The 13,968-nt window shown below is 63.1% G+C and overlaps 1 protein-coding gene across 1 annotated transcript in view; it reads right to left on the reverse strand.

The window, feature by feature from the left end:
• Positions 1-945: 945 nt before the first annotated feature.
• Positions 946-13,968, reverse strand: part of LOC137150787 (G protein-coupled receptor kinase 5-like) — a 52,475-nt gene continuing 39,452 nt past the window's right edge. The window contains exons 4-16 of the mRNA XM_067544841.1: positions 11,292-11,369; positions 10,835-10,935; positions 10,621-10,713; positions 10,455-10,518; positions 9,651-9,791; positions 9,092-9,282; positions 8,496-8,533; positions 7,620-7,709; positions 7,212-7,420; positions 5,774-5,911; positions 5,385-5,522; positions 4,822-4,953; positions 946-4,271 (exon numbers count right to left, since the gene is read on the reverse strand). Coding sequence (XP_067400942.1) covers positions 4,152-4,271; positions 4,822-4,953; positions 5,385-5,522; positions 5,774-5,911; positions 7,212-7,420; positions 7,620-7,709; positions 8,496-8,533; positions 9,092-9,282; positions 9,651-9,791; positions 10,455-10,518; positions 10,621-10,713; positions 10,835-10,935; positions 11,292-11,369 — 1,533 coding nt within the window. The 3' untranslated portion in view covers positions 946-4,151. The remainder of the gene's footprint in view (positions 4,272-4,821; positions 4,954-5,384; positions 5,523-5,773; positions 5,912-7,211; positions 7,421-7,619; positions 7,710-8,495; positions 8,534-9,091; positions 9,283-9,650; positions 9,792-10,454; positions 10,519-10,620; positions 10,714-10,834; positions 10,936-11,291; positions 11,370-13,968) is intronic.

Below are 13,968 nucleotides of genomic sequence, written 5' to 3' on the forward strand. Positions count from 1 at the left end.
CGGCGTCTACAGAGCGAGAGGGTCAGAGGCCTGGGGCCTGACCTGGCCTGGGGCCGCGTCTCCTGCAGACCCAGGCCGTGCTGCAGATGCAGATGCACCTAGTGCTCACGGGAGACGGGCACGTCCCCTCTACAATCCACGCCCCGTCTCTGGGTGCCCTGGCCCTGCCAGGGTCCCCGCTTGCACTCGCATTCCTCCCCAGCCCCACGCCTGCCTCTCCTTGCCGTGTGCAGAGCCGCTGCTGCAGCGCCCACGGGCCGGACTTGGAAGAGCTCAGCGCATGGGGTGCAGGTGGGGCTGGTGCGGAGCTGAACCCTGCACACAGCTTTCCACAGCTCACCCCTGGCCCGGGGCCATCTCGTGGCCAAGAGAGCCCCCTGCAGACAGTCCATCGACAGAGCACACTACAAAGCAGGGTGGGTTATTTTCAACAGTTTCACCTTCACCTTCCCAGTGGCTGACAGGGAATGCATTCAGGAACTGTGCAGAGGATAGAGGGGCCCAGGGCGTATGGGACCGATCTTGTTTTCCAGGGGGGGCCAGACAAGTACCACCTACACAGTCCCCCCATCCCCCTCGCACCAACGACTGGTTGCTAGGGCGTATTGGGGAATGGCAGAGAACCAAGAGCCTCTGCTTCCAGAGTGACAGCATGGCCAGTGCTTGGAGCACAACAGCGGATTCAGTCACTTTATCCCCAGGACACCTTCAGTAAGGAACGCCCCCTCTCCATGCCTCAGTTTCCCCTCACCCATACCCGTGAGACAGCGACACCACCACCTACCTCTCTGAAGTGCTTTGGGAGCCATGGCGGAGGAGCTCCGGTTCGTTATCATTTGCAGGAAGACGTTCCTAGAAGGGAGCTCGCTCTCTTCCCTCATTATTCAGAAGATCCTTGTGTGCTGACGTTCACTCACTGCTAGGTTTGACGTCTGCAGTCTCCACTCCATAGAACAGGACAGACAGACAGACAGAGCTGCTGCGGGATGTGGCCTCAATCCTGCAATCGGACCTGCCTGGGTGGGCCCCAGGACCCACATGGAGACCCGGCCCTTTCTTTGCACTGCCTGGCTTTGTGTGTGGCTGAGAAGTGAAACACAAAGTCTCACATGCACACAGAGCGCTCATGTTTCTAGGGGAAGGCATATATTGTTACTGGATTGGGATGGGAAACCCCAAAATACCTGTATGTCCTGAAGTTACAAGAAGGGCACAATCCAAAAAATAAAAATGACCATGCATGTAATTTCAGTGGTTTACAAAATGGAAGAGGAAAAAAGAAAAACAAGCTCAAATATAGTCCTGTAATTAAATTACAAATTAGCAAATTGTCAAAGATTACTACAAAAATACAGCAGAGTAAGAGGGGTTCTCGTTGACCGGGGTAAAGGGACATCCACTTCTTCCTCTGAGAGATTGGGTTTTGTTTCATTTTAAATTTCCCATAAAAATATCCCTGACATAGAGATGTGTAAAAGTCACCACATGGCTTGGTTTGCTGCTTCGAGCTTTAAAATGTACACCAGGCACTCAACATATACGTATTTACACATGTTTACAAATGTACAAAAACCAAACCGAATACGCCAGAACCAGGAATTTACAGTGTAAAAACAACCAACCCAAAGCACAGGGATGCTAAAAGAAAGGGAAAGACAAAAATACAGGTGTCCTTTTGCAAAGGGGAAATTCAGTCTTGTCTGGAGTCCCCAGGGCCACCCGCTGGAGAAACTGGTATGAGGCCAGTACCCTATCCTTGCTGTCTCCTCTGTCCCAGATCAGCTCACCACGGGATGGGGTCCTGCTGGGGGAACGCTAAGTCTCATCATCTGCTGTGGCCGTCAGAAGGGCAGGGCTCTAAGGCAGAGGGGCTGGGGAGGTATCGTGGTTTAAAGCGTCTTTGGCAGTCAGCAAACGTGGCTAGGAAAGCTGGGGAACCACCAGTGGCCAGGGGATGGCTGGAGACCCGCGGCTGATAGCCAGCATGAAGGAATCCCCTTTTCGAGTAGCACCCAGCCTGGCAGGGACACAGCTCGCCTCACTTACTGAACCCAACCGAACTAGATCAACCTCTTTACACCGGACCATGGAGGAGGGCTGGGCTTCGCACAGGGCAGCCCCAGAGCAACACTGCACTAGGCTCCTCCTGACCTGTTTCAGCAACCGGCCGCAGACCAGGGCAAAGAGAGGCCCGCATCACTGGGACACAGATGGGTCCGGAGACCCCGAACCACTCAGCTCCAGCAATGCTCCCGCATGTCACGGGCACCAGCTTTTCCCTACTTTACAATCCCGCATGGCCCACAGAGCATCGACAGCCCTGCCTGCCTGGCACCGAGGGGACCCACGGGTTACCAGCGCCGCAGCCCCGCTGGCTGTACCCAGCTCGAAGCAGGTGACAGGAGGGCCCCAAGCCCAGCCTGCACGGCAGCTTCCACCGGCAGGAGCTCAGCTCCCCTCCGCCAGTGCGAACTGCACTTGGGATGGGACGAGCCTCCCGCAAGGCCACCAAGCAACCAGGAGTCCAGCCTGGCCTGGAACCCCCTCGCCCTGCTGCACTCCCAGGGACTCCTGCCGTCCCACTCCCCACAGGAGACAGCTTCACACCACAAGCAATTTACACGTGGGCTCTGCTGAGGTCACCAAAGGCCTGGCTCACTCGCCAGCCGAGAGAGGGGAGGGGATAAAGGCTCTACACCCTTGCTGCCCACAGGCGGCAGGTGTCAGTCCGACACCCAGAGGGCTAATCTTTGGGGCGCGGCTCACAATGCCCTCCCTGGCCAGGCCTAGCAGGCCAGCTTTACCTGCTGCCGTAGGCATGACTGCATGGCATAGCCCACCTTTACCTTGGCTCCCCGGGCAGAGAGCCCCTCCCTCGGGACACGGGTCCCGCTGGGCGGATTTTCCCCACGGAGCATCTTGCTTGGCATCCGATGAGCCGAGCAGCAGGACAGAACGCCGCTCGGCTCCCTCGACAGCCAAGGGAATGAAAGCTGTTTCCCCTGCTAGCACCAGGCAGAGCTGGGGGCTCCCTCCCCTACCCAGCCCACTGGGGACAGGACACCAGCCACTGGGACAAGAGGGAGAGTCTCTGCTCTGCCTCAGCAGGGCAGCAAAGAGGCCCCCAGGGCTTCATTGCGCTGAAGTCCGAGCGAAGGCTCTGTGCATTCAGCAGCTCACGCTGGGGGGTGCTTTCTTGAAAAACTCTTTGCTCCCCTGCTCAGAGCCTGGGCTTCCTCCCCGGGAAGCGACTCTTGCCTTAGCACCCAACAGGGTCAGAGCAGACAGATTCCCGAGACAGATGCACGAGGCCGGCACCTGCAAGCGCGGTCCCGGGGAGCCCAAAGACGGCTCTGAGCCACCAGTGGACTCAGGCTGCAAGGGACTCCTGCTGCCCCTGAACCCAAAGACAAAACCCAGCCCGCGCTGCGCCGCTAACATCACACCAACGCCAGCCACGAGACAGCCTGGGTGCTACGCACAGCCCTCCTCCGCCCCACTCGGCAATGCGCTCAGGGCCCGTCTGAGGCCGTGCGCCCTGGAGCCAGCAGCACCTTCCAGCCTCCCGTGCGCCAGCCCGAATCCAAACCGCAGAGCCCGACGCCGACTCCAGGGGCCCCGACAGACGCAGGGTGGGCACGACATGGACGCTTGCTCCCAGGGCCGGGTTTGCAGCAGGGACTGCGTGGGGGTGTGGGGAGAGGGGGAGGTAATGGCAGGAGCAGCCGGGAGAGGCCACCCCAGTGACTGGGGCAAGAGCAGAGCCGTCCGGGCTGCCTGCCGCAGTCTGTCTGGCGTGTGGCCGTGCGGGGGTCCTGCCAGCACCACAGGCGATGCGCCTCCGGGAGCAGGGCTGAGCCGGCTCGGCGCGGTAGACGGGGTAAGGTGCAATGGGAACATCTGGCTCGCGGTCTGTCTGTCACACCCTGGGGGCTGCATCTTCCCACCTGGCCTCCATCAGCGCCTTAGCCCAGCAGGGCAGGGCAACAAAACAGCTCCCTCGCCCCAGCCCCGGATCCAACAGCCTCAGCGTCACGCCCGACAACCCTGAGAAGGCACGGATGGCAGCTCCATGGGTGGACTCTGGGCCGGGCCTCCACGCCTGGCCGTGGTGGCTCTAACGGAGCAGGGTCTCCCCGGTCGCGGGGGGGTCAGGAAGGCGCCTGTGCCATGGCCCGGCCTTGGCAGGCAGAGTTGGCCGTCGGGGGATGCGAGTTCACGCCCGCCGGGAGGTTGGAGTGTGTGTTGGTGCTGATGGTGTAGTCAGCTGGCTGCAGGGGAGACAGAGGCACAGACAGCGGCTCAGCCACGCCCGCCTGTGAGCCACGGGCTGCCCCATGATAGGCCCGGCCAGGAAGGCAAGGCAAGGGCAGGGCGAGGGAGGGGACCTAGGGAGACCCCAGGAACCTTGTCGCCAGCCCCCGCTGCTTCCCTCAGTGCCAGGCCCTCTGCAATGCCAGCCACTCAGCTGGGCACAGAGCACCCGCCATGCAGGGGGCTCCTCCCGGGAAGAGGGCAAATCAACCAGGGCACAAGGTCTCAGGGCTGGCCACGCGCCCGAGCCAGTCATACCAACGGCACAAAGCAGCCAAGGCCGGCGCAGGGTGGCACCGGGCCAGCCCTCAGCCATGAGATGCCTTCTGCCGGAGCCCGGCCAGCTGACTCCAGGCTGGTCTGAGAGGGGCGCTGGCTTCCCCCGGGCCGGGACATGCCAGCTGCAGGGGCCTGGGCTGTAAGTGCTGGCTGAGCGCACTCACGGACTGGGCATGCTCCGGGCCAAAGGCCTCAGGGACGGGGGGCAGGACGCCTGATGGGCCTTACGTGCCGCCGGAAGAGCCGCTGCAGCAGGCTGCGCTTGGGGGGGTCGGGCAGCTGCTTCCAGTCCAGATCCGGGGATCTTGTCCCGTTTGGTCCAAACACGTTCAGGTCCTTGAAGCACTCGGTCTCAATCATCTGGGGAGAGGCGCACAGGGGACAGCTCAGCTGGAGGCACCCGGGGCCGCAGGAACCAGAGTGGAGAGGGATGGCCCTATCCGCTGGGCCAGGGCCGGATCGAGCCCCTCTTTGTATTCCGCAGTCCAAGCCGTGGGGCCCAGCTGCCCAGGAGGGAAGCCTGCCGCCCATGCTGCCTGAGAGGAGTTTGCACACCCTGGCACGGAGGCCGAGGGCTCAGCGAATCGGGGCACCATTCTCCCCCGGGGGAAAGCAGATGGGCCAGAGCCCGGACCGAGCCAATCAGCCCCACTGAACAGAGACCCCCTCCTCATCAGCTGCTGGGCGAGGGAAGGGGGCAGCCTGGGGTGGGGGGCACTGTCTGTGGGGACACAGGAGGGCAGCGTTCGTCCATTATGGCAGAAGAGCCCTCACCCTTGCCCCACCCTTACCTCATTCTGCCAGGGGATGGAGACGCTGCCAGTGGTGAACTTGGCGTAGAAGTCATTGTCCGTTTGGTCCAGGTTGACGCCCTTGACGGTGGAGAACTGCTCGATGTCCAGCACATCCTTGCAGTACACGGCCCGAGGCTGCAGGGCCCAGAGAGAGTGCTTGGCGTGGGGCAGGGTGCTGGCTGCCCGTGACCGGCTCCACGGAGTCTATGCCCCAGCGCTCTGGGCCCTGGCTGGGGAGGCCACCCCCTCAGACTCAACCTGCACCCACTGGAGGATCAGCCCATCTTCCCTCCCCCAGCACAGACCCACGGTCCTCCCCCTGGCGCTTGGCCTATGCCCTGTTGCCCCCCCATTCCACCCCCAATCTGCCCCACCTGGGCTCTTACATCTGGCACAAATGACGGCTTTATGACCCCAGCCTCCAAGCGCTTGAAGTTGATGGTCCTGAAGAAGGGGTGCTGCTTCACCTCGGCGGCCCCATCCTCCCCGCAGCCCAGCCGCTGCTTCGGGTCCTTGGTCAGGAGCTGGGGAGACACGGACCAAGGCCACATGGGGGTGACGCTGGCTGAAAACAGCGCCGCGGGGCTAGACAGAGCAGGCAGGCACTGCCTCCACAGCCTCGCACTCAGGGGAGTGCTGGAGACGGCACCTGGCCTGGCAGGAACCTGTGCTCCTGTGGACGGTAGCACCTCCAGACCCCGTGAGCCCGGGGCCCCAGCGTGCCAGGCCCTGCACCGAGTGAGACAGTCCCTGCCTGGCAAACTCACTGCCCGAGGGGTGACAGCAGCCATAGCTGGCCTGTGGGGTCAGGGAGGAGCGGAGTCTCTCTCACACACCCGGGGGCTCTGCGCTGGGTCCCCACAGCGCTCGGTGCTAGACGTAGTAAGAAGTGAGAGCCTGAGGCCTGCAGCCTGGCAGAACAGGCGGAGACACAACGCCTACGTGGAAAAAGCCAGGAACAGGAGACAGGCTGTAAACTCACGACCCCACTGAAACTGGCACGGAGAAAAAGCTGATACTGCAAACACAGATTTCCAAACCATCACTAAAAATATATAGAAAGTACCGAGACAGCCTCACACCAGAGAGCTAACAAGCCCTGAAAGGACACTCTGACGGACAGAAACGTCTGAGACAATGACAATAGAGCTGTTTTGTGCGCACCATCCACTTTACGGTGAGGGGTGGTGTTAGACGACGTCAAGAGGGTGGCAACTCCCAGCGTCGAAGGGGGCAGAGCGGAACTGTCCGTAACGGTGTTTAAAGGAGGGTGTCAGAGGGACCAATGTCGCCCGGCCTAGGAGCTAACGGAAAGTCCCGCTGTTGTGTCGTGTCGAATCCATCGCAGTGGAGCACTCGTATTTGACGTGTACCCGTAGATACTCAGTAGGTCGCTTCTCGTTGTGCATCAGCCGCAGTAAACCTGGCCCGGGGGCCTTCGCTGTGCGGCTAATCCGTGGCCGTGTCGATTCACTTGAGCGGGAGTGTCTCGGTTACCTGCGCAGAGCTGGGACAGCCCCTACACGGGGACATGCGCACGCAGCGACGCTGACAGCTAACGCACAGCGCTCGGCGGCACGCGCTGGTCCACCCCGTGGCTCTCCCCTCCCACACAGAGGTTCAATCCGCGGAGCCTGTCCCCCAGCTCTACCCGTGCCGCGCCTGCACTGCACATCTGGCCAGCTGCTCCCCAGTTTACCTGACTCAAGTCTGGCCCTGCCCTCGGGCTCCAGCAGGGCCCACAGCGGGGCAGGTCTGGGCCCCTGGCTGTAAAGGACCTTGAGGGATGGGGACAGGGCATGGCGGCTCCGGCTGCCCACTCACCATCTTGCAGATGGCCTTGGCGTCCTCGCTGAACTTGTCCGAATACTGCTCCTGCTCCTCCTGCACCCGCTTCTCCACCTCCTCCCGCTTCACCCTCTCCTTGCGGGCACGGAACGGCGACTGCCCCTCGATCATCTCGTAGATCAGGCAGCCCAGCCCCCACCAGTCGGGGCTGAAGGAGTAGCGCTCGTTGTTAATCACCTCCGGAGCTGGGGGGGACAAGAGCAGGAGGCAGCTCTCAGACAATCACGCACAGCGCCTCCAGCCAGCCTGCCCGCAGGTGAGAGGAGAACCCTGTGACAGACAGGGCAGCAGAGCACCGCCTCCCTGCCTCGCGGCTTCCCCCGGACGCCAGCCCCCGGCCCCGGGTTCCAGCCGCCCCCCTGCGATGGCAGCCCAGACACCTACCCATGTAGCCGACAGTGCCGACTCGGCCCCGGATCATCTCGCCCTCCGGAATCTTAATGGCCAGCCCCAGATCCGAGATCCGGATGTGTCCTGCAGTGGGAGGAGGGTGGGAAATCAGACGGCTCAGCGGGGGGACTGCCCCCCCGACCCATCTGGGGTTCCCAGCTACGTATGCCCGGTGCCTCCCTCCAGCAGGCAGCCCTGTGGGGTTTGAGGCATCAGCTGCTCGGGCTATTGTAAGGAGAAGGGCTCAGGGAAAATCATCCCAGAGGGGAACAAGGGGCGACTCTGACCCCAGGAGCAGGGCAATGCCTGCAACACGGCTCCCCAAGGGGGCAGAGCGCTTGAATCCAGCTCGATTCAACAGTGATATCATCCCCTGCCCTCCTGGAGCACGGCATCACCTCCACCCCCAGCAACCGCCAAGTGCAGCTGCCTCTGGGGTGGGATAGCAGCAGCCTGCACAGCAGAGCTAGCATCCCCCACCCACATGGGCCCAGACACCGCTCCAAGGGAGGCGTTACAGGCCTGATGCAGAGAGCCTGAAGCCGTCCCTCCCTGGCAGGCCAGTCTGCCCCCCTCCCCCGACAGCTTCCCCAGCAGCACAGAGAAGGATTCCCAGGCGCCCCCTCCAGCTGCTCTGCTGGCCCCACGCCAGCACTGCCGCTCCCAGCCCATGGGATGAGCCCTACCAGCCGGGGCAGGAGGGAGCCCGGCCCTGGGGGGAGGCTGGGGGCCTGCCCGGGTGGAAGATGCAGTGCACGCCAACTCAGCGAAGAAAGCCAGAGCTCAGGAGCCCAGCGTGGCTCAGGCTGCCCCCGGCCCGGGAAGGGACCATGCAGACACAGGCAGCTCTCCCCGCTGTTCCCCACTCACCGTCATCATCCAGCAGGATGTTCTCCGGCTTCAGATCTCTGTGGAGGAGAGAGGCGCCCAGCTCAGCACGTGCTCCCCGCTGCCAACGTGCGGCACATGCCAGCCGGGGCCTGCTGGCTCAGCTGAGCGCACGAGGGACGGGGCGGGGACGGGCTGGGCTGAGCAGCAGGGCTGGAGGATCCAGGGAGCCACTCGGACATGGCTGGTCAGCTTGGCGCCACTAACTCCCGCCAGGCTGCAGAACTCTGGCGGGCCGGACTGTGAGGACGGGCTAGATCCTCGTCTGTGAAGCGGGAGGGCGCCGCCCAGCGTATCACGCCAGGAGCACGGAGCCAAGGCCTGCAGAAAGCCGTGGGGCGCAGAGCCTGGAAGGACAGGCGCACAGCAGTGCAGGGAAGGGGGGGCCCGGGGCACAGGAGGCAGCACAGGGAACCCCTTGATTAACCTGCCCTGCCCCTTGCAAAGGGGAGAGAGGGAGCCACTTCCAGGCACTGCTGGCCCGAGTCCCTTCCCGCCACCCAGTCCCGATCCTACCCGGGATGCGATCCCGTCTCCCGCCACTCCTCCGCAGGGTCTGGGAAGCCGGCCCCGCTCACCTGTAGACAATGCCCTCCTGGTGCAGGTGCTGCAGCCCGCAGCAGATCTCGGCGGCGTAGAAGGTGACGCGCTCGTCGTCGAAGCCGGGGTTGCCCATGTTGTAGATGTGGAACTTGAGGTCGCCCCCGTTCATGATGGTGAGCACCAGGCAGAGAGCGTCCTTCGTCTCGTAGGCGTAGGCCAGGCTGACCTGCAAGAACAGCCCACCCCCGCCAGGCAAGGTCGGAGCAGGCCCTGGCATACCGCAGCCTGGGCCCAGCGAGCCCTCGCCCGGCTGCCTGTCACCACAGGGGGTGAGGCCAGCTGCTGGGTGCACAGAAGCAGGGCACGGGGCAGCATGGCACCCCTTTGGGTGTGCTTCCCTCCAAACCCAGCTCCCCTCTACCCACACCGCCACCCCAGCCACGGGATGAACGGCGCGGCCTTTACGTCCCCCCAGTGGCCAGATGCAGGGAGAAGGGCTCCCGGCCCGGCTCCCTCAGCCCGGAGCCAGAGGAGGGAGCCGGCTGCGGTGCCCGGCCCGGCTGGCAGCCCAGCGCCCTGGAGAGCGACACTCACCACAAATCTGCTGTTGACTTTCTCCAGGATCTGCTTCTCGTTCAGCGCCATGGCCTCCCCTTTCCGCTTCTTGATCCGCTTCTTCTCCAGCTTCTTGCAGGCGTACATCTTGCCTGTGGCTCGCACCTGGCAGGCGCAGACCTGGAGGCACGGACACAGCGCAGAGTGGGGATGCCAGGAGGGGCAGTGCCTGGGGCTGGGGAGATGGGGGCCAAGGGCCTGGCCTAATCCCTCGCTACAGGGGGATGCAAATGGCACGACCAAAGCCACCTCTCTGTCTAGAGCCGCCAGGAGAAGAGACTCGGGGCAGCGACCCAGCCTCCTGATCCCATCTGGGCGAGAGGCAGTGGGCGGGGGCGTTCCCAGGGGACCGTGGGGTTTCCTGGCTGGCAGCAAACGACTTAACGACTCCGCTTGTCTTTACAAAGCTCCTGTGTCTAGGGCCAAGCGCTAAGTGCTGGCATTCGGCTCAGCTCACCCAGCCCCGAGCAGCTGCCCTGCCATACGAACCCATCCTGGCCACCAGCTGCTCGGGGTGGGGGAAGAGGGTAGGTCCCCATGGTTGGGGGAGGGACAGACAGTGCCCTTGTGCCTATCCCCCTCGCCCCAGGGCTGTGCCCACATACTGCATGGCAGGCCTCTCAGAGCCTGAATCGCCTCATTTCTGGGCTAGGCGCCTCCCCCCGCCTCCAACACCACTGGCTCCCAGCCCGTGAGGCCCTTGGTCTGCATCTCCCACCAAGGGGGACTGTTTTACCCAGAGGCTAGCGAGCCTGTGTCACGCATCAGGGAAACCAGCCCTACCTCTCCAAAGCCCCCCTTGCCCAGGATGCGGTACTGCCGGAAGGTGTCCTTGGTGACCGACTGCCTGAAACGACAAAGCCACGAGGCGTTTAAGGCCCAGGAAAGCCCAGCTCAGCTCAGCGGAATGCAGCTGGGAGACGGGCTCCGCCGGGCAGCCCTCACTCACCTCTCCAGGTACTTCCACTGCAGGAACCGGTCAAAATACATGCTGTCCTGGTAGTCAGCGAACGGCGCTCCGCTCAGGTACTCGTGCAGAGGGCTGGGGGGAGAGAAGGGGACGTTAGTTCCTGGGAGGAAGACCCCTCTCCAGCCCTGCGGGTCAGGCTGTATTGTGCATAGCATTGCTGGAGGCCGGGGGAGGCGGCAGAGCCAGTACTCACTGCAGACAGCTGCTGAAGAGGTCTTTACAGGCGCTTTTCTGCAGGTTCTCCATGCACTGGTTCATGGGGGCCTGGCTGATCTCTGGCATGTAGTCTGAAGACTGAGGAGAAAGGAGCGCACGGTAGGTCTCAGCCCGGGCTACTGTCCCCAAGCCCAGCCATCTCCCCCTTGGCGAACCCACCCGGGTCTTTTCCCCCTGCATGACTGATTCTTGGACAGGAAGCACTGGAGATTCCCATGTAAGCCACCTTGCCCAGCCCCGCGGCAGCGCAGGGCCCTGCAGCCCGGCTCCCCAGCAGGGACGCAGACCTGCATCTTCCCCATGCTGCCAGCAAGGGGCACCATCTCCTCACAGAGCCAGCACGCTGGCCGGCAACGCAGAGACACGCTTCCTCAGCCTCTCTCCTTCCCCTTCTGCTCCGGCTGGAAGGGGCGGGGGACTGGGCACAGCCTCACCTCGCTTTTAAAGAACCTCCGGATGATCTCATCGCCCATCTCCTTGCGCCGCTCGTCCGGGGAGAGCTCGTACTCGGTCTGGGGGGGCAGAAAGGGGCGTCACACGGAGCCAAGTGGGACGGTGCACTGCTCCTTGCTTGCAATTCAGCACCACGCCCGCCGTGGCAAGGAGCGGAGCACAGCGTGGTCTCTGCACACCAGGGAGGCAGGGCTCGCCCAGCTCCAACCAAAGCCCCAGACCCAGACGGGCACAAGTCCGAGCTCCCCACATACCCACCCCCCAGACGTGGGCAAAACAGGGCTCTGCCATGGCACCACGGCACCAGCCCCAAAGGGCGAGGGTGCTCCAAGGCAGCCTCCAGCTCCAAGCAGCCATTGATTGATGACCTGTTGGTCCCCCCCCCTCGCACTGCTGGAGAGAATCCTGACCCAGGAAACGCTGCCAAGTGCGCGGAGGTGCCACGGGTCCCCCTCCATCCTCTACATCAGGACCAGGACCAGACTGGATGGCCTGGGACTCCTCACAGGCCCCCCGCGCTACCACCCAGAGCAGACATGCCGGCCCTCACCGCTCCCCACCCTGCCGGCCACATGCTGCCCTTGACCCGTGGGGAACCGGCACTGAGCAGGCTCCCCAGGCAGAAGTGGCCGGCAGCGGTAGAGAACCCGGGCTGCAAAGGGATTTCAGCACTAGGCACAGGGCTGTCCCAGCTACCCTAGGGGCTCCGCAGGCCGCTCTGGCCTCTCTCACCCTTTGTGCTGGCCAAGACACCCCTTGCCAGCTCAGGCCTGCCTGCCGCTGTCTCAGGGTGTGCTCTGCACAACGCTCCCGTCCCCCAGGGACAGGCCCTCTCCTGGGCACTAGGGGGGCATGCAACTCCGTCTCCACGTCAGCCCTGCTGAGGCCATAGCTGGTTGGATTTGCTTGCCGGCCGGTACCCCGGACTGCCCGCGGGTGACCTGGGGACCCCTATGTGGCCTGACTACATTTACCTGCGTGAAGTTATTGTAAGCGAGTGTCAACGCTCCTGGGACTCTGCCCCGCACCGGGCTAGTCATCCTCCCCCTACAGACCAGCTCCCCGGACAGCCAGGAAGCCGGCGGGGGATGTATCTCCACCACCAAATGTTCCCACCTCACCAGCGAAACAAAAGGAACAGCTGTGCCGAGAGCGGGAGCCATTTATAACCAAACAAGGAGCAACTGCCTTCCACCCCGGGGAGCCGCTGGCTAGAATGGCTCGGATCCGCACACCGGCTTGGAGGGAGCGGACGGACACGTCCCTTTGTTGCTGGGGGATTCGCCCCCGCTAATCACTCGCTGTGAGGCCTCCCGGACACAGCTCCGGGCGGGGGAACAGAGGAGAGCTGGCTTTGCTCATCTTCCCCCTGTGAGCCAGCGGCTGTGAGCAGGCGGGCACAGACCACGGTTATCCACATGACAGTGCTCGTTAGGCAGTGACGGACTCTGCCAGCGCCATCCAAGGGACGCTCCTTCTTCCGGTGGGAGGAAGGACAGGTCTGGGGCCCAGGAACTCTGGGTTCACCCCTGCCCGGATCGCCTTGGCCAGGCGCCAGTGACGGGTGATTTAAGTCACTGAGGTGATCCCACCTTCAATCTCTGCAGCGCAGGTCCCCACCTGTAACGTGGGGAGACACAGCCTCGTGCCCGTGGATGGTATGCTCCTGGGGCAGGGACTGGCTCTGTTTCCACAGTGGCCCGCTCAGTGGCCCCTCCTGGCACCGACAGGCCTGCAGTGCCTGAACTACAGTGGACCCCAGGAGGAGCATGGGATGAATGTTTTGACACAGGGACCGCCAAACCATTACAAAAAGCCATCCACATCAAGGAAACCCTGCCCCGGGGCAAGTGCCTGGACAGCCCCCCCCCGGCATCTTGTTCCCGCTTTGCTCCGGTCAGCGAGCCCCTCCCGGCATCCCTCCCCGATTTCCACCTCCTCACCCACGCCTCCCCATTGGGTGTAGGCAGTTTGCCTTCCTCCCAGAGCCACGCTCTGCTGCTATAAAAATCTGACCTGCCGCGCCCTCGGCCAGTGTTTTGGGAACTCGGCTGGGTGCTAGGAGACGGAGGAAACACGAATGACCCAGCAGCAGGGATCAGCAGCGGGTGAAGAGTTCCTTCACTTGCACGTGCTGGTCAGAATTCACCTCTTCCGCAGCGCGGCGCGATCAGGTGTGACCCGTCCCCTAAGAAAGGGGGGCTGGGAAGGCAGTCAATGGGGGAACAAAATGGAGCAGGTGCTCCAAGACCTTCCCAGGCTTCACCACCTTACGCAGGAAGGACCGAAATAGGCTCTGTAGGCCGGCATAGCGGGGATGGCTCACGGGTCGCCCTCATTCTCAAGGCTCAAGTGACATCTGTGTTTTCCTTAATAAAAAGCCCACTGGATGACGGCCATGAGAAACAAACCGGCTGGAACGTCCGATGTCCCCCGAGGAGGCGCATAAGCCTCTCCGAGCCAGCCCTGAACCGGCGCGCTGGCTGGGGGCTCGCCTGCTGGGGCAGCTCCGGCAAGACGGATGAGGCCCCAAGAAGCTCAGGAATGGGAGGGGCCATAAAGCGACCAGGGACCAATTCCCCTTTGCCAAGACAGGCTACGGTGAGAGCGGTTGGCAGTTACAGCCCCCCCGGACCCTCCAAGATGCAGGGTGTGGTC

This window comes from Emydura macquarii, unplaced genomic scaffold, assembly GCF_026122565.2.
Source record: "Emydura macquarii macquarii isolate MOO-44397 ecotype Brisbane River unplaced genomic scaffold, CSIRO-AGI_Emac_v2 contig_201, whole genome shotgun sequence".
NCBI lineage: Eukaryota > Metazoa > Chordata > Testudines > Chelidae > Emydura > Emydura macquarii.